The sequence below is a fragment of the Esox lucius genome, chromosome 20 (genome assembly GCF_011004845.1).
Source record: "Esox lucius isolate fEsoLuc1 chromosome 20, fEsoLuc1.pri, whole genome shotgun sequence".
In the NCBI taxonomy this organism is placed as follows: domain Eukaryota; kingdom Metazoa; phylum Chordata; class Actinopteri; order Esociformes; family Esocidae; genus Esox; species Esox lucius.
Window position 1 is genome coordinate 27,607,515 of NC_047588.1, and position 23,346 is coordinate 27,630,860.

At 44.4% G+C, this 23,346-nt stretch overlaps 1 protein-coding gene across 1 annotated transcript in view; it reads right to left on the reverse strand.

Annotated features, from left to right (window-relative positions):
• Window positions 1-22,592, reverse strand: part of LOC105019083 (glutamate receptor ionotropic, NMDA 2D) — a 46,752-nt gene extending 24,160 nt beyond the window's left edge. The window contains exons 1-7 of the mRNA XM_020040840.2: window positions 22,272-22,592; window positions 20,684-20,890; window positions 18,116-18,382; window positions 11,622-11,950; window positions 9,645-9,759; window positions 5,620-5,840; window positions 4,712-4,883 (exon numbers count right to left, since the gene is read on the reverse strand). Of these exons, the coding sequence (XP_019896399.2) occupies window positions 4,712-4,883; window positions 5,620-5,840; window positions 9,645-9,759; window positions 11,622-11,950; window positions 18,116-18,382; window positions 20,684-20,890; window positions 22,272-22,559 (1,599 nt within the window). The 5' untranslated portion in view covers window positions 22,560-22,592. The remainder of the gene's footprint in view (window positions 1-4,711; window positions 4,884-5,619; window positions 5,841-9,644; window positions 9,760-11,621; window positions 11,951-18,115; window positions 18,383-20,683; window positions 20,891-22,271) is intronic.
• Between the last annotated feature and the right edge of the window lie 754 nt (window positions 22,593-23,346).

The window sequence follows — 23,346 nt, forward strand, 5'->3', positions numbered from 1 at the left end:
AAGATGATTCCTGGTGTTCTGGGTACTTGAACAGATGTCTAATTTAGACAGAGAACTGGCCCCATCTCACTAGTTGACACAGTGGGACTGTTGCTGATCCCACTGGAACCTGGGTGTGTGAGCTGGACACCTCCCCACAAAAAACACAGATGGGCCCTTTAAAGCTCAGAAATAAATGAACAGAAACACATCTCTGAAGTAATAATTAATGAATAATTAACTATTTGAAAGGACTGTGGAAATTCAATACTAAATGTCATAGATTATTAATTTCAGGCAGCTACACACTAAAAAGAATGTGCCCTGGTTTTCACTTGAGAAACGTGCACCTAGTCCTGCTGGCTCCGTGTCTGCCTATGTGTGTGTGTTGGGGGGGGGGGGGGGTAGAACTGCCGTGTGACGTGTGTACAGTAGAACTGCAATAGTATTTGCATAGTCACATTTTAGTTTCTCTGTATTCCAGGACAGTTTTCATTTAAGTGTATTAACCATACAAAGATGATGGCACGTTTTGGACACATTCACCATGTAAGGGTGGTGAAAGTTTATGGAAAGGTTAACATTAAATACAACTAAGTATGTTAAGTCCTTCATCACGTATGTCAAGTCCTGGCAATGCAGGTCTGCTGTCCCGGTGAGATCCAACTGAAACCTGTTCATTGTTATCGCCCTCACCTGTGTTCCTGATCACTGTCCCTATTTAAGGTCCTCCTTCCCTCTTATGTCTGTCATTGTTTTGGATTCTGTTCCCTTTTGGGACGTTGTTCAGTTTTGTTACGTCTTAGTTCTTTTTATTTAAAGTCCTATGGTTTCCCTGCACCTGTTTCCAGCCTCTGAACTGCAAAGTTGCATCATATATCTTTTGTGAGTAATGATAGCCTAAAGCCTGTGACTCATAAACATCATCAAATGCTAGGTAACCTCAATTGTGATGCACTTTAATGGCTGTATTGCTGCCTTTTTTCCAGGAACTTTTCCCTTTATTCCTGTCTTCAGTTGGTGATCAGTTGAATTTGGATGAGGTGAGTGGCTATCGGTCAATACATTTTTGGCCCCTAAAACCTCCTTGGTTGCTATGCATGCCCAAAACATATCACCCCCTCCACTATAATTCACAGATGAGGTACCAGTGACTTGCCACCATATTGGTACACGTTCCATCTTTCCATCTTTATGTGTTCATCTAACTCTGTGCGTGTGTGTGTGTGTTCTTCAAACTGAACTACATGGAACAAGCCAATGAAATGCGAGAGGTAGGGATAGTCCTGATTTTGCACATCTGCACAGCATCTTCAGAATCAAAAGCACAGTATTAAGCATTTGTAGTTGAGTGACACCCAATGTAATTTGCAGTGTTTTCAAAAAGTCAGTATTATCAAATAGGGAATTAACAAGGTTTTCCAAGACGAGGATTCCCAATCCTCCAATACCAAGGTGTTATTAAATGTTAGTGACAATACTGTGAAACATAGATATTCTCTTTTGATGTAATGCCCATTGGTTATGAATCTTTAAGCGGTTTGAGGCCGTCATTTTGGAATAAGAAGAAAACCATTTACTTTGTGATCAGACAATACAGGCTTAAATGCGGAAAGAAAAGAGTCATATGTTTGACCACAAACTACATAAAAAAAAATACTCTCCAGATATAAATAATTTATATAAATAAGTGATTTCTGATGTTTTGAATAAATACTTCCCAGACATATTCAACATCTGAAATGACAATAACCAGCACTCTGTGGTTGTCTATGCTAAAAATGGATTGGAAGTCACTTCCTGAATCCATGTGTGTAGAAATAGTGAACCAGCACATTGGTTGCCCGTGTGCTGTTGGAAATCTCTCACGTGGTTATACCTACTAATGTGATCAGGGACTACATTAGATTTTGTTCAGAATGCTCACAGTCAGCAATAGTTGAGTTCATGTTATATTTTACAATTGGTGTGTATGGTAATGTTTTTATATAGCCTACAGGTTATGGTAATCAGTTCCCTTTTGCTAACACTGCAGGTTCAAAGCGGGAGAAGTTCAGCACACCACCACAACCATTTGAATAAGAGAAATCCAAAGTTATTTATTCAGTTGCTATATCTAATTTGGAAATATACATTAGCTTTCGAAAGTTTGGGGTCGCTTTGAAATGTTCTCGTTTTCCATGAAAGCATACATGAAATGAGTCTGAATAGGAAATATAGCAGAATGAATAGGAAATATAGTCATTGACAAGGTTAAATGAAATAATAGTGTCCTCCAAACTGCTTTCGTCAAAGAATCCTCCATTTGCAGCAATACCAGCCTTGCAGACCCTTGGCATTCTAGGTGTCAACAAGTTGGATTGGCGTGATGGGCACGTCTTACCCACCATACGGTCAAGCTGCTCCCACAACAGCTCAATAGGGTTGAGATCCGGTGACTGTGCTGGTCACTCCATTATAGACAGAATACCTGCTGACTGCTTCCTCCTTATATAGTTATTTCATAGTTTGGAGCTGTGATTTGGGTCATTGTCCTGTTGTAGGAGGAGATTGCTCCAATTAAGTGCCATACACAGGGTGTGGTATGGCGTCGCAAAATTAATTCGTCAAGATCCCCTTTACCCTGTACTAATCAACCACTTTAGCACCACCAAAGCACCCCTAGACCATCACACTGCCTCCACCATGCTTGACAGATGGTGTCAAAGCACTCCTTCAGAATCTTTTAATTTGGTCTGAGTGTCACAAATGTTCTTTGTGATCTGAAGACCTCAAACTTAGATTAATCTGTCCATAACACTTTTTTTCCAATCTTACTCTGTCCAGTGTTTGTTCTTTTGCCCATCTTTATCTTTTCTTTTTTTTCCGCCAGTCTGAGATATGGCTTTTTCCTTGCAACTCTGTCTAAAAGTCTCTTGACTGTTGACGTTGAGATTGGTGTTTTGCGGGTACTATTTAATGAAGCTGCCAGTTGAGGATCTGCAACACATCTGTTTCCCAAACTAGACACTCAAATGTATTTGTCCTCTTGCCCAGTTGTGCACAAGGACATTCACCCCCCTTTCTATTCCGGTTAGAGACAGTTTGTGCTGTTTTGTGAAGGGAGTAGTACACAGCGTTGTACGAGATCCTCAGTTTATTGGTCATTTCTCGCATGGAATAGCCATCATTTCTAAAAATAAGAGTTGACTGATGAGTTTCAGAAGAAACAGTTTCTGGCCATTTTGAGCCTGTAATAGAACCCACCATTGCTGATGCTCCAGATACTCGGCTGGTGTAAAGAAGGCCAGTTTTATTGTAAAGAAGGCCAGTTTTATTGCTGAAAACAACAGTTTTCAGCTGTGCTAACATTATTGCAAAAGGCTTTTCTAATGTTCAGTTAGCCTTTTAAAATGATTAACTTGGATTTGCAAACACAACGTGCCATTGGAACACAGGACTGATGTTTGCTGATAATGGGCCTCTGTGCACCTATGTAGATATTCCGTTTAAAAATCAGCCACTTCCATAAGAAAATATGTTTACAACATTAACAACATCTTCACTGTATTTCTGATCAATCTGATGTTATTTTAATGGACAAAATGTTTAGCTTTTCTTTCGAAAATAAGTCTCAGCTTAGGTGTGTGTGTGTGTGTGTGTGTGGGGGGGGGGGGTGTCTCTGTTTGATAAACAATGTGAGCCAGTGAATGCTGGTTGTAGTTAAGGACCATAACTCTGTCTGTGATTGATGTGACACCCAGAGTTTAACTGGTTGCCCCAGAGGCAAGAGCACAGACTAGGGAATTCTGGAAAATGTAAACACACAGCTAATAACACACACACACACACACACAGCTAATAACACTCACACGTACTAATACACAGCCAGCTAATAACACACACACATACTAACACACAGCCAGTAACACACACACAATCATCACACAGCCAATAACACACAGCCACATACTCATACACCATCAATGAGACACAAACACACATACTCACACACAGCCAATAACCAATCAATCAAATGTATTTCATAAAGCCCTTTTTATCAGCAGTTGTCACAAATTGTTTTTACAAAACACCCAGCCTGAAACACCAAGGAGTACGCAACAACAGTGTTGATGCACAGTGGCTATGAAAAACTCCCTAATAGGGGCTGAAACTTGGGAAGGAACCTAGAGAGGAACCAGGTTCTAAGGGGTGGCACATCCTCTTCTGGCTGTGCCAGGTAAACATTTCAAGAGTACAAATTGTAGTAATTAACAAATGCATGTGGGCTGTGTCCAGAGTCTATAAAACCTAATCCAAGTCAGAAGCATGACCAGATGGACAAGGACAGGGACAACCCTGGGGGGGGGGGCAAATAACAGAAACACACACACCCACAGACACAAAGCTACACAGCCATAATTGCACAACATCAGCAAAATACATAGAAACTGAAAACCAGAAAGAAATAGCAACTTTTATACGTCCTAAAAAGCAATAAATCATGACCTTTGAACCAGGGAGCCTATTTCATCTGATTCTGTAATCAATCATCATACATTCAATCAGATTTTGTTTCTACAGTAGGCCTTTCAAAGGGCCAATACCTCTAATGTCATGACAACAGGCAGTGTGCCAGATCTCAGTGCTCTTCTACTGTTCAGCCACACCTGCTGAGGGAAGTAGCTTTTAAATGGTCAGACTAAATCTATGCTATAGCCTACCAAAGGTCAATCAATCAAGTTGTACTGACTTCACCAATCATGCCGTTCCACACCCCGTCAATCTTCTTCCCATGCTTCCCATTCGTCACAAGGTAGAGGTCATAGGTGAAGCCCACGATCTTGGCCAGTCGCTTGAGGATGTCGATGCAGAAGCCCTTACAGCACTGTTTCTTTGGGGGCACGCCCTCCGTGAAGGGAAGACTGGTTTAGGAAGAAAGAGGTTGAAGAGATGAAGAAAGGAAGAAGGGAGACAGAGAGTGAAAGGAAGATAATACAAAACATTTACAAAAACATGCCGATTGATTTACAACAACGGAACTCAGTCTCCTTTTTCTTATTTTTTGCTGACACTGGCTAAGACACTCCCCCTCAATCGTCCAGAAACTGTCAGGGTCACACATTACCCAGGTAATCACAATCACAGATTACACCCGTAAGTGAATCAAATAGTGCTGCCTCACAGATAACTGTTCTCATCCCTCCGAGAGCTGTTTAACCAAGGGTCTCGATTGTAGGTCCATTGAATTTGTGTTCATTCAACCCCGATTTATCTTCAAATGAATCACATTTAACCCCAATATATCATGTTGCTCACACTCACCATTGTATTGTCGATTAGGGTGAGGTTATGCGGAGTGGAGGGTTCATATCTGTTTGGTATGTGTTCAATACACCATGAAAGGGAATGCCATAGACCACATCCGATCATTACATTGGAGACACTTCAAATTACCAGTGTCGATATGTGACAGCAGTTCAATGTTGCTGATATGTTTTCCTTGAAGGGGCCTTCTAGCTATTGTATGGCTGTGACCTGTAAATGACCTTTTACTGTGTCCTCCAAGACTCTGGACAGTGAACTGTTCAAGTGTCCTGGATTGAGGAATATGTATTGTGTGTCAGACAGGAATGGATTGTCTGACCCTTCACCCCTGACCTGGCATCTCCTGACCTGGCGTTGGGCGGTCGTCTGCAGGGTACAGAGTCTCTGATGCAGGTGTTGGAGGCGGGGTCGGCAAGCTCCACGATGACGAATGGCCGTTCCTCCAAGGTGACGACATGCAGGTGCTGAGCCCCATCGGGCGGTTGGAGAAATGGACCATAACGCGACCAGGCTGGGTACACCAACACTAACTTACCATTCTCCCAAAACCCTACCTGGGGAAACAGAAGGGAGGGGCTTAGAGAGGGGACAGTCACAACACAGTAAACAGATGCCTCCAAACAGGAAGAAAATATCACTCAGTTCCACGATTCAATGTGATATATGTCTCGAAATGTCCCCACAAGAAACTGAAAAAAGTGTCTTTGTGGGCTATAAACACACGTCAATATCAAAACACTTGGCTATTACCACTAACATAACTTGTTATTGGACAGTTTGAGTTATACAGTTAGAGTTATGTATTAACCAAACCTTGGACATTTGAAAACATCTAGGCTAAATGTTTACAAAAACTTTAGACATGCTGTTATGTAGACTTAAAGGAAACATCTAAAAAAAACAAAGCTGTCATCTAAAATAAAATATAAATATTAAAATGTCCCTTAGCGGTGTCTGATTAGCAGAAACATGCAGCGTAAGGCGTAAACAAAGGCTTGTTGGCGTTCAACAACATACTTCAGTACTACAGTGAATGCTGCTGTGCTAGCCCTGCGTTAGTGCTGTTTAACATTTAGCACCGTGCTGTTCCGCAGTGTTTCGGTGTGCTAAACTGGAGCTGGTTGCTCCACCCCCCAGCACTAGGTAATGGTGCAGTCATTGTAAAGAGTACATTAAATATTCAGCCAGAGCCAACAGCAAGGATGTGCATAATAGGCAGATAGAGGTGTCGTAACCACTTTGTAGGGTATCTATGTGTGTGTTTAGCGTGTGCGCCATGCATACTGCGTGAGTGTGTGTGTGTGTAGGCCTGTGTGTCCTATACATGTGTATGTACTGTAAATGAAATATACAGGAACTTGTTTTTTTCTGTGTGTGTACATGTACATGTTATCAGTGTTTATGTGTGTGTACATGTACATGTTATCAGTGTTTATGTGTGTGTACATGTACATGTTATCAGTGTTTATGTGTGTGTACATGTACATGTTATCAGTATTTGTGTGTGTGTGTGTGTGTGTGTGTGGGCAGAGGTCCTAATTGAAAGGCTTTCAAAGGAAATGGCACGAGTCAGCATGTTGCCACACACTGAGACTGGACACTGGTGGGCTGTTACAATCAGTAGGAGGCTGAAAACCACCAGTGTGTGTGTGTGTGTGTGTTGGAATGCGGATGTCTGGAATGGAAGAAGGTACTGCGTGTGTGTTTCTCAGGAGGATTCTGAACGTCTCCCTTCACATTGACAGTGGTAAAATCCTGCAGTGTTAAACAGAACTAAGAAACTCAGCACATCTCAAACAGGTGACAGGGGCTGGTATTAAGGATTTCTGAACAAAACACAGCTTTATAAAATATGCATGATGTGTCAGGAGCTCTGTAGACACACACACACGCACACACTCCGCAGTGTGGTACGGCTACGCTAGCTCCAGGAGCCAAATGCTAATGACGCAAAGCAGTAACTGTCATGTCAGGCTAGTTTTCTTTTATGTTCTCACACATCTCGTGGAGGTGTTTTCCTCTAACACCACACACAGGCCACATCTACAGACGCTGCTGTCAGCCCTTTGAGCAAGCCTAACCAACCAATCAACAAACAAGGGACATGAACAGGAAGGCTGGGCGACAGATGTAGATTTTTTGTCATTACATGTGGACTACATTATAATCGTCCCCTGTCCGCTGAGCAGCTGATGTAGCAGATTGAACAGCTTCATGTACCTGGCTGGGTGATACTATAGAAACCTATAATAGGTTAGATCTATTAAACTCAACTGTGGGCCTTGAAGCCGACTCCACTGTAATTTTGAAATTGTTCTCTAATCAGAAAGGTGGGTGAAATTAACGATCAGGTTGATCAGAAAAGCAGCAGGACACAGACCTTGTAAGATATGAATTGAATACACCTGAACTAGATGTACCTACTGGCTAGCTCCTCCAACTTTGTATCTGTAAATCACATCAAAGCAGAGGGACAAATTTGTGAACATTTGCTAAAATCATTACTTTAAACCATTGTTCAGAAATTGCTTGCTAGTACCTTTCTTCATAGGCCAACATGGTGTAATTAGCCACGGTGCTAGGGTTCGACCAGCTGAGCAGATAATTATACCCGGCAACTAAATCCATATCAGCCATTTATTATCGCCTTCGAAGTTGGACTTTATTCAAGCTTCTTCAATAAATCATTTTTACCACAAGTCAACCAGCATGTTCTAATAGTCAAATGAACTGCTTCACCACTAGTCAATTGTCAGGATAATTAGCTCACATCATTTAGTCGGCCATTTCTTGAAACTATATAACCACTGTGGGCCTACGGGACAGTGTAGCCTAAAGAGACATTCCCTTTACCATTATGAGGCTCACAGGTGGTAATCAAAGCTCTTCTCTTAAGGCATCAAACTTGAGGACAAGCAGGGGGGTGTTTTCTACTAAACAAATGGTTTCAAACTCATTGTGATCATGGTAGACAATATAGAGAAAAGCTCTTTGATGGGTACAATGGACTGTCAGTTGAGGCTGTACATTATCAAGAGAATCAGCGCCTTTAGGGTCTACTAGATCTTGACACAAGAACGTTATATAATCCTCATGGATGTTTAAAAACCTGTACGTACTTATATGAAAAAGTGGTTCATATAAGTTAAGGTTTTTTCTGAGTGTGACATCAGTGGCCAAGTCAATGAAACACTACATATTGACACACATACTTGCTAAGATCCAAATGAATCCCTCCTCGCTCAGCTTCATCCTCAGCACTCCACTGCACGTTCACATGCATCTCCACCATTTGCTCTAGTGCTGCTGAGGGATCTAACATCATCAAGGGTGTATAGGCTAATTAGAGCCTCCAGTGGCCCCTTCCAGAGTGTATGCAATGGTGCAGCATTCAAAAGACAAGTGGAATCCCATAAAACACCACGTTTTCTGGTAAGCATGCTCAGTCTCTCACGAAAGAAGGGATGGGAGGGCCTAATTATAGGAAATGTGCAATGGTTTAAGATTTCAAGACTTGACACAAGAAAAACAAAATACCTCCTAAATTGTGAAATAGGTTTATTAATTTTAAACGACAGGAGGGATTTGTGAATTAGGAGTTCACTATTGTTAAGTTAATCAGATGTTTATTAATCACCATTGTTTTTTTTTTTGCAAAAGTTCACGAGTATGGCCCCACAGTTTCTAGAAATTTGGATCTGCTGCCATTTAAATGAGTTAGTCTAAGCAACAACCCAACAACGAGACCAAGTTATAGCAACCAAAGAGCCTCATCCGGGCACAATACCAGAGCAAGATATCGTAACACAAACAGGTATAAAGGGAGAAAGACTGCCAATTAGAGTATGGATCGTGTGCAGAGCTTATAGAGAAATAGGTTATCATTGTTTGAGAATAAAGGAAAAAGTTCAGCTGTCGAGAGAAGCATAGCTTAGACAAACGAAAAAGTGAAAACTGAAACTAGAACAAAAGAAAAAACATGGATAATGAGGATTGTTTATGTGTATTTGTGTGTGTGTATGTGTGCATGTGTATGTGTGTGTATGTGTGTGTGTGTTTTGAAGGAGACAACAAAACCTACACACATGCAGCAGGATCAAAGAAAGCAGACAAATAGTCAGTGGTCAATCCGTCACACCAGTCTCGGGCATGGTTAACCATGATTAACTTTACATGAACACAAACCACTTACCTGACCGTGCCTTATATTGATTCAAGACAATTAACCTGGCTTTGGTGCACAAGTCACCTAGACATTCAAACCACTGGACACAGAAGACATGACTTGGGAAGACCTAAGACAGAATGGCCCCGAATGGAACCGCGCCCGTGACAGCTGAACATCAAAAAGTCCTTACGTCCTCCCAGCCTTTGCCAGGTGTATAGGAGATAACGTCCAGGACAGGGTTGGCCAAGTAACCGTCACTGTCGAACGAGTAGTCTCTTCCACTCAGAGTGATGTTGCTGAAATATCTGGCGTGGGGAGACAGCAGGTAAAACGGGGAGAGAGGAGAAGACAGAAGGTGGGACCACTATTAGTCATGCATGTATCAGACATCAGGACGGTTCAACACACTGACAGACCTCTTATTTTGTCCTTCATCTACATCCCTATAGTCAGATAAAACCACTTGGGTCGGGTATTTCTCAAATTCTATTTGTAGCTGTACAGTGAACTATATACACATACACTGCACAGCATTTATCTATTTTCTTGATGTTCTCTATGTTTGGTTTCCAAATGGAAAAAAGTAGAAAATGACATTTCCACTCAAAGGAGCACATTCGTAAGCCTAAGAGTTCAACTCTGGCTGGCTAGGGTTTCTTCTTAGGTTACTGTTAAATAAAGTTTATAATGGTTAAATAAATAAGGAGGCAGATGAGTGACACATGACAGGGGCAGTCCAATGTAAAATAAAATATCATGATTGGTTTAATTCTAAATGGGGATATCCAACCAGCATTGGATGCCGCCTTGAAGTCTGAGAGCGCGGCCCATTATCCACGGTCTTGCCGGCACATCAAAGCAGCCTACCCAGACTTAATTCAAGGACTTCAGAACGGGTGCTAGCCGGACTAAAGAAATGGAAATGCAATTGCTAACTTGTATTGGTGCTAAGACTACTGTAGAAGTCTATATTATCCACTAGCATACCAGAAATAGGTTTGTCTCCTAATGACCTGTACATTCAGTTGATCACATGCCCCACACTGATCTTTAAAATGACATCACATTTCAGAGGGATTTGTACAATTGCAACTTCTTTATTTTAATAAGACAAGGCAGTCTTTCCGATTGTCAGTTATCATATGATCTCAGTGTCTTCAACTCAAATGACGAGAGATAAGTACAAAAATATTGCCCTCTGCTAATGAAGCGGCGCAACAGAGATACATATCGCTTGTGACTAATGCATGTCAAATTAGTATAGCGCCCGCTAGGGCCAAGCAGGGTAATTCTGTAAATGCCAGATCTCTGTGATACTGTCAAAACTGGGCTTGTGGTGTGCATGAGTGAACAATGACTCTTCCATGGAAATCTGCTGAACCAAACATGAAATCACCGAAAATGTTAGGTCTCCTTTTGTTCTGAGGGTCAAGGATTATGATGCACAAAATCTAAATATTCACTATGGTGACTGAGACTGTTATTGTGGCATTAAGAACAGAACCGGACAGTGCATTTTCAGCTTTATCTGCTCAACCAAACATGATAACCCTGAAACGGTGATGTCTACCTCTCTGTTTTGATGGTGAAGGAGTACAATTGCGCCTTGCCAAACATCATAAACAGTTTGGATTATAATGCCAGTTTAGTTCTAATTTTCTTCTGTTATTGTGTTAATAAACTACCCTCCAGGGCAATATGGAAATAAAAAATAAAAAACTGCATTATTGATAGATTGCATAGATTAGGTTAATCTTTGGAAATGCCATGGAAACAGGTGGGAAACATTTTCATGCCTTTGTTTTAATAACGTCACCCCAAAACAGTTGTGGTGCTACTGTGTTAAGTTGAGGAAATATGTGAGGAAACATGATTTCCAGATAGCTGCCACAGACACCAGAAGACCTGTTTGCATTGCTTACTCAAAAAATCTTCATTACCCAGACATTTGAGAGCAAAGTCTCTATTTACTTCATTACATTCATTTTTGCAAAAAAGAAATCTGTTAATATTACAGGTTTAGCTAGACAGCAACTGTTAAACTATAGTCTCTAGTTAGATTTTGCACGCAGACACACAAACACACACGCGCGTAAACCTCCCTCCCCGGTCTCCCATGCTCCCTCGCACCTCCTCTCCAAACATTACTCCTCTCCTCCCACCTCACCTCATCCTCCCCCGCACCCTGTGTGTCTGATTGGCTTCCGTCATGCAGTTGGTGACAAAGTTTGGCCCTCCCGAGGCACCATAGTCCCGGCGCAGCGCCACCGCCCCCTGGGTCAATATGGACACTCCCCGGGCGATCCTCAGGACGGGCCGGTCCTTCCAGCCCTGCGGCCGCACGGCAAACAGAGCCCTGGGCAGGCCCTCCATGCCCAGGCCAGACAGGGCCGGACCCACAGCGAACCACATGTGAGAGGGTCCGGCCTGGCCCGCCGCCCAGGCTGCTTTAAACACCAGCTCAGCCTCCTCCTGGGAACAGTAGAGCAGACGCACCTGGAACACAGAGTGGGGGGGAGGGAGGGGGGGGGTACAGGGGAACCTAATGAGATAAGGGGTAAGGGAAATACACAGTGACAAAGGGATGGAGAGGGGAGGGGGGCAGTACGGCAGGTGTACCCGGAGGAGTGGGGCAGAGTAGGAGGTGCAGAGGGTAATATGAGAGCCATATGACAGTAACATGCTGGAGGACAAAGGGTCAAGGAAGATAGAGGGGGGAAGTTCAGAATGAGGTACAGTGGGGAGAACAAGTATTTTGCAGGTTTTCCTACTTACAAAGCATGTAGAGGTCAAAAATCCAGAAAATCACATTGTATGATTTTTAAATAATTAATTTGCATTTTATTGCATGACATAAGTATTTGATCACCTACCAACCAGTGAGAATTCCGGCTCTCACAGACCTGTTAGATTTTCTTTAAGAAGCCCTCCTGTTCTCCACTCATTACCTGTATTAACTGCACCTGTTTGAACTAGTTACCTGTATAAAAGACACCTGTCCACACACTCAATCAAACAGACTCCAACCTCTCCACAATGGCCAAGACCAGAGAGCTGCGTAAGACCTGCACAAGGCTGGGATGGGCTACAGGACAATAGGCAAGCAGCTTGGTGAGAAAGCAACAACTGTTGGCGCAATTATTAGAAAATGGAAGAAGTTCAAAAAGACGGTCAATCTCTCTCGGTCTGGGGCTCCATGCAAGATCTCACCTCGTGGGGCATCAATGATCATGAGGAAGGGGAGGGATCATCCCAGAACTACACGGCAGGACCTGGTCAATGACCTGAAGAGAGCTGGGACCACAGTCTCAAAGAAAACCATTAGTAACACACTATGCCATCATGGATTAAAATCCTGCAGCGTACGCAAGGTCCCCCTGCTCAAGCCAATGCATGTCCAGGCCCGTCTGAGGTTTGCCAATGACAATCTGGATGATCCAGAGGAGGAATGGGAGAAGGTCATGTGGTCTGATGAGACAAACATAGAGTTTTTGGTCTAAACTCTCACTCGCCGTGTTTGGAGGAAGAAGAAGAAAGATGAATACAACCCCAAGAACACCATCCCAACCGTGAAGCATGGAGGTGGAAACATCATTCTTTGGGGATGCTTTTCTGCAAAGGGGACAGGACGACTGCACCATATTGAGGGGAGGATGGATCGGGCCATGTATCGCAAGATCTTGACCAACAACCTCCTTCCCTCAGTAAGAGCATTGAAGATGGGTTGTGGCTGGGTTTTCCAGCATGACAACGACCCGAAACACACAGCCAGGGCAAATAAGGAGTGGCTCCGTAAGAAGCATCTCAAGGTCCTGGAGTGGCCTAGCCAGTCTCCAGACCTGAACACAATAGAAAATCTTTGGAGGGAGCTGGAAGTCCGTATTGCCCAGCGACAGCCCCGAAACCTGAAGGATCTGGAGAAGGTCTGTATGGAGGAGTGGGCTAAAATCCCTGCTGCAGTGTGTGCAAACCTGGTCAAGAACTTCAGGAAACGTATGATCTCTGTAATTGCAAACAAAGGTTTCTGTACCAAATATTAAGTTCTGCTTTTCTGATGTATCAAATACTTATGTCATGCAATAAAATGCAAATTAATTACTTAAAAATCATACAATGCGATTTTCTGGATTTTTGTGATAAAAATGATAAAAATGTCAGCCTTCTACATGCTTTGTAAGTGGGAAAACCTGCAAAATCGGCAGTGTATCAGATACTTGTTCTCCACACTGTACATACAGGCTACCGTATGTGGGGCAGCCCAGAGGAACCCTTTCAATGTTGCGGCCGTCCATTGTTGGTAAAACGCACAAAAAAGAGATATTGGTAGTTATGGATACTTTAAACCCATTTTATGATTACTGAAGGGAAATAGTTCTTTTTTTTTTACATACTAGCAAGCAAGACGCCCGTGGCAATACGCCAGCTCAAACTCATTTACATTACATTTCCATTTTAGTCGTTTAGCAGATGCTCTTATCCATTGTGCGTCCTTTTTTTTTTACTAGTGCCCTGTGGGAGGTGGACCTACAGTACCACCCTGGCTTTGTAGCGCCATGCTCCACCAACCAAGGGTGCCGAGACAACCTAGCTCATTTGAGTTAACATGCTACAGAATGACAAAATCAGGCTGGTCTGCCAATAACAAACAACTATTTAGTAATTAACACCGGTGTGTTGAATTATCATTTAATCAGCAAGTAGCCAAGCTAATGTTACATCCATATGTTACCTGACCTGTGGTTATTAGCTGGCTACAAGGACACTGAAAGCGAACAACATAGATAGGACATAGGACAAAGGCACAGTGAGAACAAAGAACTTTCATTAAAGCAACCAAACAAGACATAAGAACTGAACATGGTACAAACAATGACTAGCAAACACAAGAGGGTAGGAGGACCTTTTAAATAGGGACAGTGATCAGGAACACAGGTGAGGGTGATAACAACAAACAGGTGTCAGGGCTCCAAATGAGGGAGGGAGGGAGTTGGATCTCACTGGCACGGCAGGCTCACCTTGCCAGGGTCTGACACTGCGTCCAGTTTTTTCCTATATGCTGGTATGTTGTCATCAATCCTCTTACATTTGTAAAAGCTTGGAATATCGAGACGAACTATCAAAAAACACAGTTACACTAATCCATTGCTTTAACATCTCTGAGGGGATCTGGTCAAGTCCTTAGAGACCAGGGTTGCAGAGTGCATTTGGGTTCTTGTCATTAAGCAATAAAATGAAAACGGTTTTGGCACCTAGTCAAATATATTTAAAGTAACTGGCTGGTGTTTCTAGATTTATATGACTTGTAATCTATAATCTCTTACAATAGCAGTGAAAATGATTTCCTTCCAAAATGTTTTTTCAGTTATTTTTAAATGGGGGATTTTCTGTGCAGGACTGACGTACCCCAACAACAGAATTGTGTGAGTGTATTAGACACTGTAAATGTTAATAAGAGTAGGCAGCTGATTAGCCTGCTCATCCTGCTTCGGACCAAGATTTCTTTAAATGTTTGATGTGGGGGGTTCTATAAGGTCTGCTTCAGTAACAAATACTGGAAATAATTTCAGGGTAACAGAATAGTAACTTTTAGATATTTGCTGGTTTACACTGATAAGCCGTCCTGAGTCAAGCTGACTGTTAGTGCTTTACATTCATGCCTCAATAGCATTAAAAAAGAATTGTTGTATATTCTACATTTATACTTTTGGACAAAAGTAAAGGTTAAAAGCCCTTATCTTTAGTTCTGATAATGGTAGGTCAGTGATCTATTTGGGACAATTTGTAGTTTTCATACTTCATACATTTTAAAAAGTCAATTTCACCATGTGAAGATTCCCTAGGCTGCAACTCACACAGTGAAATTAAGACCATGGGATATAGAGTTAGACAAACAGAGAGAGAGAGAGAGAAGCAAGAAGTGTGTTCTATAGGGGTAAAGAGCAGTAAGCTACACTATACTAGCTAGTAAGAGGATGAACTGGAAGAATAGCAGGAGGGACAGAAAAACAGGTCCCAGCTAATAGCGGGGCTGTGGTATAGCGTTGTAATAACAGAGAGAGGAGAATGACACATATATGTTAATGAGTTGGGGGATGATTGAAAAAGGAGGGGTAATACGTGATATAACAGTGGGAGGTAGAGAGAGAGAACCAGAGAATGTGTGGGGGGGGGAGTCAAAAACAGCAGACACATCAGAGGGAAAAGGGGGAGAGGTTAAACACTGACATATGTTATTAAAAGCAACAGTCTAGGGAGGAAGGGAGAGAGGAAGAATGGAGGGGGGTTTTGATATAGTCCTGGGGGAAAAATATGGACTGGGTGAAAGAGAGGAAAGTGATGAAGAAAAAAGTGCAGACATCTTGGTGAAATCAAGGCCTGGGGAGATAAGACACGGTAAACAAGGGGGCCATTCAGAGAGAGTGGCAGAAGGAGATACAGACATAGATGGTGACAGAGGGGGTATAGAGGAAGAGTGATGAGGAAGGATGACAGAGCGGTACATCCATCCCACAATGTCACAACTGCTGAATAAAGGAGAAATGGAACGGGCAAAGGAAGATTTAAAGGGGTTAGAGGAGAGGAGAGCTGGAGGATAAGCAGGGCTGAGAAGGTTGAGAGGGGAGGCGGGGTTAGAGGAAGTGCTGAGGAGGGATGGAGAGATGGAACCCTGGAATGGGACAAGGCCGAGGGGATAATGTATAGTGGATGAAAGATAAGGAGAGAGGAAGGAACATAGTTCTGTGGAAGAGTGGGAGTGGAGGAGACAAAGTGAAAGCACATTTGGAGAATTGCACCTTCATTGAATTTTGAAATGTAATGGCTTGGCAAAACAGTCCAGCCTGGATGCCAATAAACCTCAAGGGAATTAGAGAGAAGAGAGATAGAGATAGATAGAGAGATGGATAAAATGGATATGTGGACAAATAAGCAGAGGAAGTAGCTGAAGGAGAGATATTCAAATGGGACCACGTGCCCCTACTTTAGCCTAACACACTTTTGAACCCAAGGGACATTACCATCCCTATGTTACATTGACAGCGAAGTCCTAAATGCAAAATACACACACATACAAACACACACACACAAAACACACACACACACACTGTCACTGAGTTGACACAACTACTGATTATCACTGAGAAGGGAGACAGGAAAGGGGTGGGGGGGGTGGAGGAGTTGGGGGAGAGAGGGGGAAAGGATGGGTGTGAGAGGAGAGTTGAGAGAGCACCAACGTTAAGGACAAAAAAAAAAACTGAAAGGAAGAGGGAGAAGAGAGAAATAGAGAGAGTACCAGGGTTAATGCAGTGCCTATAGGCAGCCTGCTGTGGGTGCTATGCTGTATTAACACTGACACCAGCCGAGAACAGCCTAAAGAATCCAATACACACACACAGACACAATGACAGAGTAAGGCAGAGCTGCTGTGGCCATGCTGGGACATTAGCAATGACATTGAGACCCAGACTGGACCAATCCAACCGTTAGCAACATACAGCGGAGAGAGGGAGATGGGAAGGAGAGAGGGAGATGGGGAAGGAGAGAGGGAGGGATGGAGAGATGAAAGGAGTAGCAGGAGGGAGGGAGAGATGGAAGGAGTAGCAGGAGGGAGGGAGAGATGGAAGGTAGTGGGAAACAAAACAAGCTCAACATGAGCCACAGGAGAGAGTTTCTGTCTCCGGGCAACAAATTGGAAGGAGGGAAGGAGAGAGACGGAAAGGGAAGTGAGAGGGAATGAAAAAGATAGAGGGATGGGGTTAAAGAGGGAGATACCAGAGAAGAAGGTGAAGAGGGGGTGAAGAGAGAAAGAGCGGGGACAGAAAGAGGGTGAAGGATAAAAAGTATATCAAGGAAACAGCAATGGAATTGAGGGAGAATGAGTAAGATGGAGGCTTGATAGAGGGTGAGTGTAGGTGAAGGCAGAAGGAAGAGGGAAGGGCACAGGCCAGTCATGGAGGGAGGGAGTGAATGAGAAGAACAGAGGGATGGAGGAGACACACGGGGACAGAGGGAGTAATGAGAAGAACAGAGGGATGGAGGAGACACACGGGGACAGAGGGAGTAATGAGAAGAACAGAGGGATGGAGGAGACACACGGGGACAGAGGGAGTAATGAGAAGAACAGAGGGATGGAGGAGACACACGGGGACAGAGGGAGTAATGAGAAGAACAGAGGGATGGAGGAGACACACGGGGACAGAGGGAGTAATGAGAAGAACAGAGGGATGGAGGAGACACACAGGGACAGAGGGAGTAATGAGAAGAACAGAGGGATGGAGGAGACACACGGGGACAGAGGGAGTAATGAGAAGAACAGAGGGATGGAGGAGACACAGGGACAGAGGGAGTAATGAGAAGAACAGTGGGATGGAGGAGACACACGGGGACAGAGGGAGTAATGAGAAGAACAGAGGGATGGAGGAGACACACGGGGACAGAGGGAGTAATGAGAAGAACAGAGGGATGGAGGAGACACACAGGGACAGAGGGAGTAATGAGAAGAACAGAGGGATGGAGGAGATAGGGGAGAGAGAGACACACAGGGACAGAGCGAGTGGATGAGAAGGAGGAGGAAGCCAGCCAGGCACACTAAGCCTCATGGCCACTAAGTAACACTTCCTCCCCCATTCCCCCCCCGCCGCCCCTCCATCCCCCCTGTCTCACCTGCGCCTCGTTCTCCTTGAGCAGCCTGCGCGTACGTGCCCCTCCCGGGTCGTCCGTCACGTTCAGCATGACCACGCTCTTCTTCTCCCAGCCAATGAACGAGCCGTCTGTCAGGCCGTCCACCACCGACAGGAAGTCCTGGTAGCCGTGGTGCCGGGTGGACACCACAGAGAACGTGGTCCAGTCATACTCCTCCAGTATTTTGAAGATAACCTCCAGCTGAAGAGCGGTGGAGGAACTGAACTGGAGGAAGATGGAGCCTGACTCCTGTAGTAAGAGGAGCACATGTAAAAATTCTACATACCTAAAGCTTCCCAAACATCCGCTGCCTGTAGGGGGGATGTGGTCATGTTCAGTAGAGACCCTCTGCATTTCTAAAAGGTTGAATGTTAACCTGAACACAGCTCATTTAAAGTGAAGTTAACATTTATTTAGTTTTTACAGCCAAATCTATATATTCTATGTATATAGAAAAAGGGTTTGGACACTTTTTTTGCAGTAGTTTTTTGTGAACTTTCTCTAACAAGTGATTCACACACTTTCGTTGTGTATTATTGGGTTCCAACCAAAAATCCTGAACAACGTTTTCATTATCCGACATATAGACAATAAAAGCAGTCAGTATATTGATGTGGGTACTTAGATTTGTATTAAATCATATTCCATAGTCCACAACACTATATAATCCATCTTGTATTCCATTCTCTGTGTAGCCTGTTGCTGAATGGACAGAGAAGTATTGCTCCAATCACAAAATAAAGTAAACCTCTCCCTTACCTACACTAAATATGAAGCATTAAAAAGAATAATCAACCCAGATGTTGTATATAAATACATGGACTCCTTTATGAAGGTACAATAGGATCCAAGATTTGCGCCTACAGGCACATTCTATCCAGAGATGGAAAGCAGATAAAGATAGCACCCCCTCACTACAAAGAACAACAACTCCTATGGGGTTGAAGTTCTCCTTTTTATGGGGCGGCTGCAGTAGTAGTGTGACTGCAGGCTATAACACAGATGATGATTGTTGAGTGAAGTCTCCAATGACCACTCAAACTTGTCTTTACCACAGCTATGGCTTGTATTGAGAGAGAGCGGTAGTGCGTGTGTGTGCGTGTGTGTGCGTGCGCTCCAGATTTGTGTACATGTGCGGACCAAAAGTCTACATAAAGATAGTAAACACTAAAAAAGGAGATCAAAGAGGCCTGAATGCGTTCTTCAGAAGTAGATGGTCTGAACAGTTCTGCGTAAACACAAATGCAGTGTCGTGGTATTTTGGCGGTAGCAGCGTGTCTGCAGCCTCACACATCCTGTCCTCCAAAGGGACATCCGCAGCTCAACCGTTGCCATTCACAGATCAATCACAGTCTCACAGGGGCCCTGACTCAGCTTCTTATAGCAAACTACACCCCACTCCAGCCCAAACCCACCCCCTCCTCCAGCCCGGTCCCCTGGCCCCCTCCTCCCAACACTCTCTGCCTCTCCTGGCTCCCCACCCACCCATCCTGGGGTTATGCACCATTCTCAGTTACTTCACGAGATGGATTGAAATACACTGGTGGAATATTGTTCAAGTAGTCCATGAATTTACTGAACTGAAATGATCTGACCAGCATCCAGTCCCATCCCGCCACTACAGGAAAAATGGGAAGGAGAGAGAAAAAGAGGGGAAAGAGAGATGAAGAAGAGTGGGAGAAGAGAGAAAAAGATGGAGGAGGGAGAGGTGGAGGTGACAGGGGTGGGTTGAGAGGGATTGGGCAGACACAGAGATGGGAGATAGAGATTGAGAGGACTGAGATGGGAGATAGAGATTGAGAGGACAGAGATGGGAGATAGAGATTGAGAGGACTGAGATGGGAGATAGAGATTGAGAGGACTGAGATGGGAGATAGAGATTGAGAGGACTGAGATGGGAGATAGAGATTGAGAGGACAGATATGGGAGATAGAGACTGAGAGGACAGAGATGGGAGATAGAGATTGAGAGGACAGAGATGGGGAGAAAGATCATGGGTGGCGAGACGTGGGAGAGAGCAGTAGATTAAGGGCAGACTAAGATGGTGGATAAGAGTGGATGCCAGCATAGTGAGACCAGGTGGAAGGATCCTCATCTAATCTTATTGGATCCTTTCCTCTAACCCTGAATCTCTCCATCCTTTCCTCTAACCCTGAATCTCTCCATCTTTTCCTCTAACCCTGAATCTCTCCATCTTTTCCTCTAACTCTGAATCTCTCCATCCTTTCCTCTAACCCTGAATCTCTCCATCTTTTCCTCTAACTCTGAATCTCTCCATCTTTTCCTCTAACGCTGAATCTCTCCATCTTTCCCCGTAGCCCTGACACCACCACAATCATCTCTCGTCCGACCTGTTTCCTCTTCTTTTTCTGCCCTCTCCTTGTTTTTCTGTCCGCAAAGCACTGATTGGACTGAAACAGTGGATTATTGACCTCAATCCTCAACCTGGCACACACACCTGCGCCCCATCCAGCACAATGGGTCTCTCTCTGTGCCCCCCCCCCCCTCTCTCTCAGACACACACACATCCCCTCCCCACCACCTCCATACCTGCTGCATCCTCCCCAGCCCAGCCCCTCCTCCTACAGCCACTATGGGCAGTCCAGTCTGGGCCGAGACAAACTCTAACATCGGGGCCAGGGGGCCCCAGGCGGTGGGCGGGGGCCTCTCCTCCTCATAGATCAGGCCCTGGAGTGGCCTCGCTGCCAACAAGTCGCAGAGCTGGGACAGCAGGGTCTTGGGACTACTGTCATTCACCTGGAGGAGGTCATCACAAGGATGTTTTGGGTCATATTCAGAGACAGGTGAAAATGACTAGACACCTTAAAGACAAAAACAGGTTGTATTCAGAGACAGGCAAAAATGACTAAAAACCTTAAAGACAAACAGGTTATATTCAGAGACAGGCAAAAATGACTAACACCTTAGAGACCTTAAATAATACCATACCAGGTACTTTAGCACTTGACATTTTTGACCTGCTACGACTGTGATCTGTGGTGTTTTAGCTACTTTCGTTGATTGCACAGACTACAATTTCATCTGGACATCAAATGACAGCAATGCAAATGTAAATGCAAAAACATAAACCCCTTCAAATCCATTCTGGGAATTATTGTTCTAATGAGCTACAACAAAAACAGTACATTTCTGTTGAAACTGTTGAAAAGGTTTTTTTGAATATACCAAATACAGCGAGTGAAATACAAACAACCAAATACTAAATGGGAGTTTAAATACATATTCAGAAATACTGCCTCTCTGGTTACACTTCACACAGAGTCAAGGGGTACACGTTTCACCTCCACATGACCACATGGTAAGGTACAGAGAAAAAGACAGGTTGGTAACCAGCCATACAACAGTAAAGTAACACTGTCTTAAGACATCTATCAAATGGACAGACATCAGACAGAGAGACAGGATGACATGGCATTCATCTGGACAGGGAGCCATGATGAGTTAGGTTACAAAGACAAGTGCAATGTAAAACCCAGTTGCACACAAACACACTCGCACACGCACACACACCACACACACACATACACAGCCACGGCCGGTGTGTGAGGATAAACATGGTGATAGTGTAAGGACAGAAAGGTCCCTCTCTTACCTGGGGGGAAGCAATAATAAGGCCAAATAGGTTTGATAGATACATGCAATGGTAGAAGAGCATGTGAATTAAGGAATCTCTCAGTTCATTTCCTAAAGACATAACGGCATTATGTCACTTCAGTTATTTTTCCTATAGAGACAACAGAATGACGTCACTTCACCTTAACAAAGGCCAGCCCTCTGGCTTCTTCAAGTTCACAACCACAGAGCTGGCAGAATGACATAGAGTTGGCCACATAACACGTACCTCAAATAGGGACCGGACCCAAGATGAATGAAATGCATTATTCCTATTACTATGATGACTCTAAACCCTAAACAAGGCAGCTCTGACCCTTAAATCCATCACAGTCCTCCTTCCAATCCCAGCCCCCCCCCCCCCCCCCCCCCCATCCCACTGCTCCTCTAACCCTTGGCTTAATCCATTACTCTCAGGTTAGGGTTCAGGCCATAATGAATGGGACACATTACAACCATTACCATTATTTCTCCCCAGCATAAAACAGTGCTGTCCTTGTCTTACCTGGAGCCAGATGACGCTAGCAGGGCCCCAAGGTGTGTACACACTCTCCCCCAGGGAGCTGTGGGCCCGGCCAAACCCCGGGTAGAGCAACCTCCCCCCGGGCCCGGCCGCCGCCGCCTCCACCTGCACGTTGGCCCCGGCGTGGATCACAGCGATGTTGAAGTTCATGATAGTTCCCGGGTCTCTTTCCCGATCTCGGGGGCGGAGCAAGAAGTGTGAGGAGGGCGTGACCGGTCCTGCCCACTCCGCCAGGGCAAATAGGAGAGAGAGAGTGGGTATGGCGACCATTGCAATAGATCGACCAACCACAGAGAGGGGAGGGGGCGGAGGGGGGGGGGGGCGAAGCTGCAAGGCGCACTGAGAGAGGGTGCCTGGGAAAGAAAGAGAAAATGAGGGGTTTAGATGATTTTTTTTTAATTATCCATGAATATATTCACATCAAAAAGGCCTGCACAGAGGGCACACAGAAAAGTGAGAGAGTGAAGGAAGAACTGAGAAAAAGAGAGTGCGAGAGAGAGGGGCGGGAGAGAAGGGGGGGAGAAAGAGAGTGGGGGGAGAGAGGGAGGAGGAAGGGAAGAAAGAAGGGGAGGGGGGGCAGAGAGAGGAGAGAGGGAAAGAGTGAGATGGCCTTAGACGGTGAAGGGAGAGGAGAGTGTAATAGATTCTAAATCCAATCATGGGGTAATATACTGTAAGTTAGATTTGGCTGGAGCAATGCTGGAGAAGCAGTACGCTATGCAGACGGCAAAATAACCATGGAGACACGGGGGTGTGGAATAGGTGCTATTTAGGCTACAGGCTGAGAAGGAGAAATATGAGAGAGATGGAAACTAGAAACCATCCGAGGGATGGAACAATGGAAGGGAGAGAGAGAAAGAGAGAGGGATGGAGGGAGAAGGAAGACAGAAACAGAGATGGAGTGTAAATAGCAGACAGAGACAGGGCGGAGGTGGTTATTGTGCTGCATGACTGATAACATCAATTAACATCACTGCAAAACACACACACGCACGCACGCACACACACACACACACACACACACACACACACACACACACACAGAATAACAGACTGA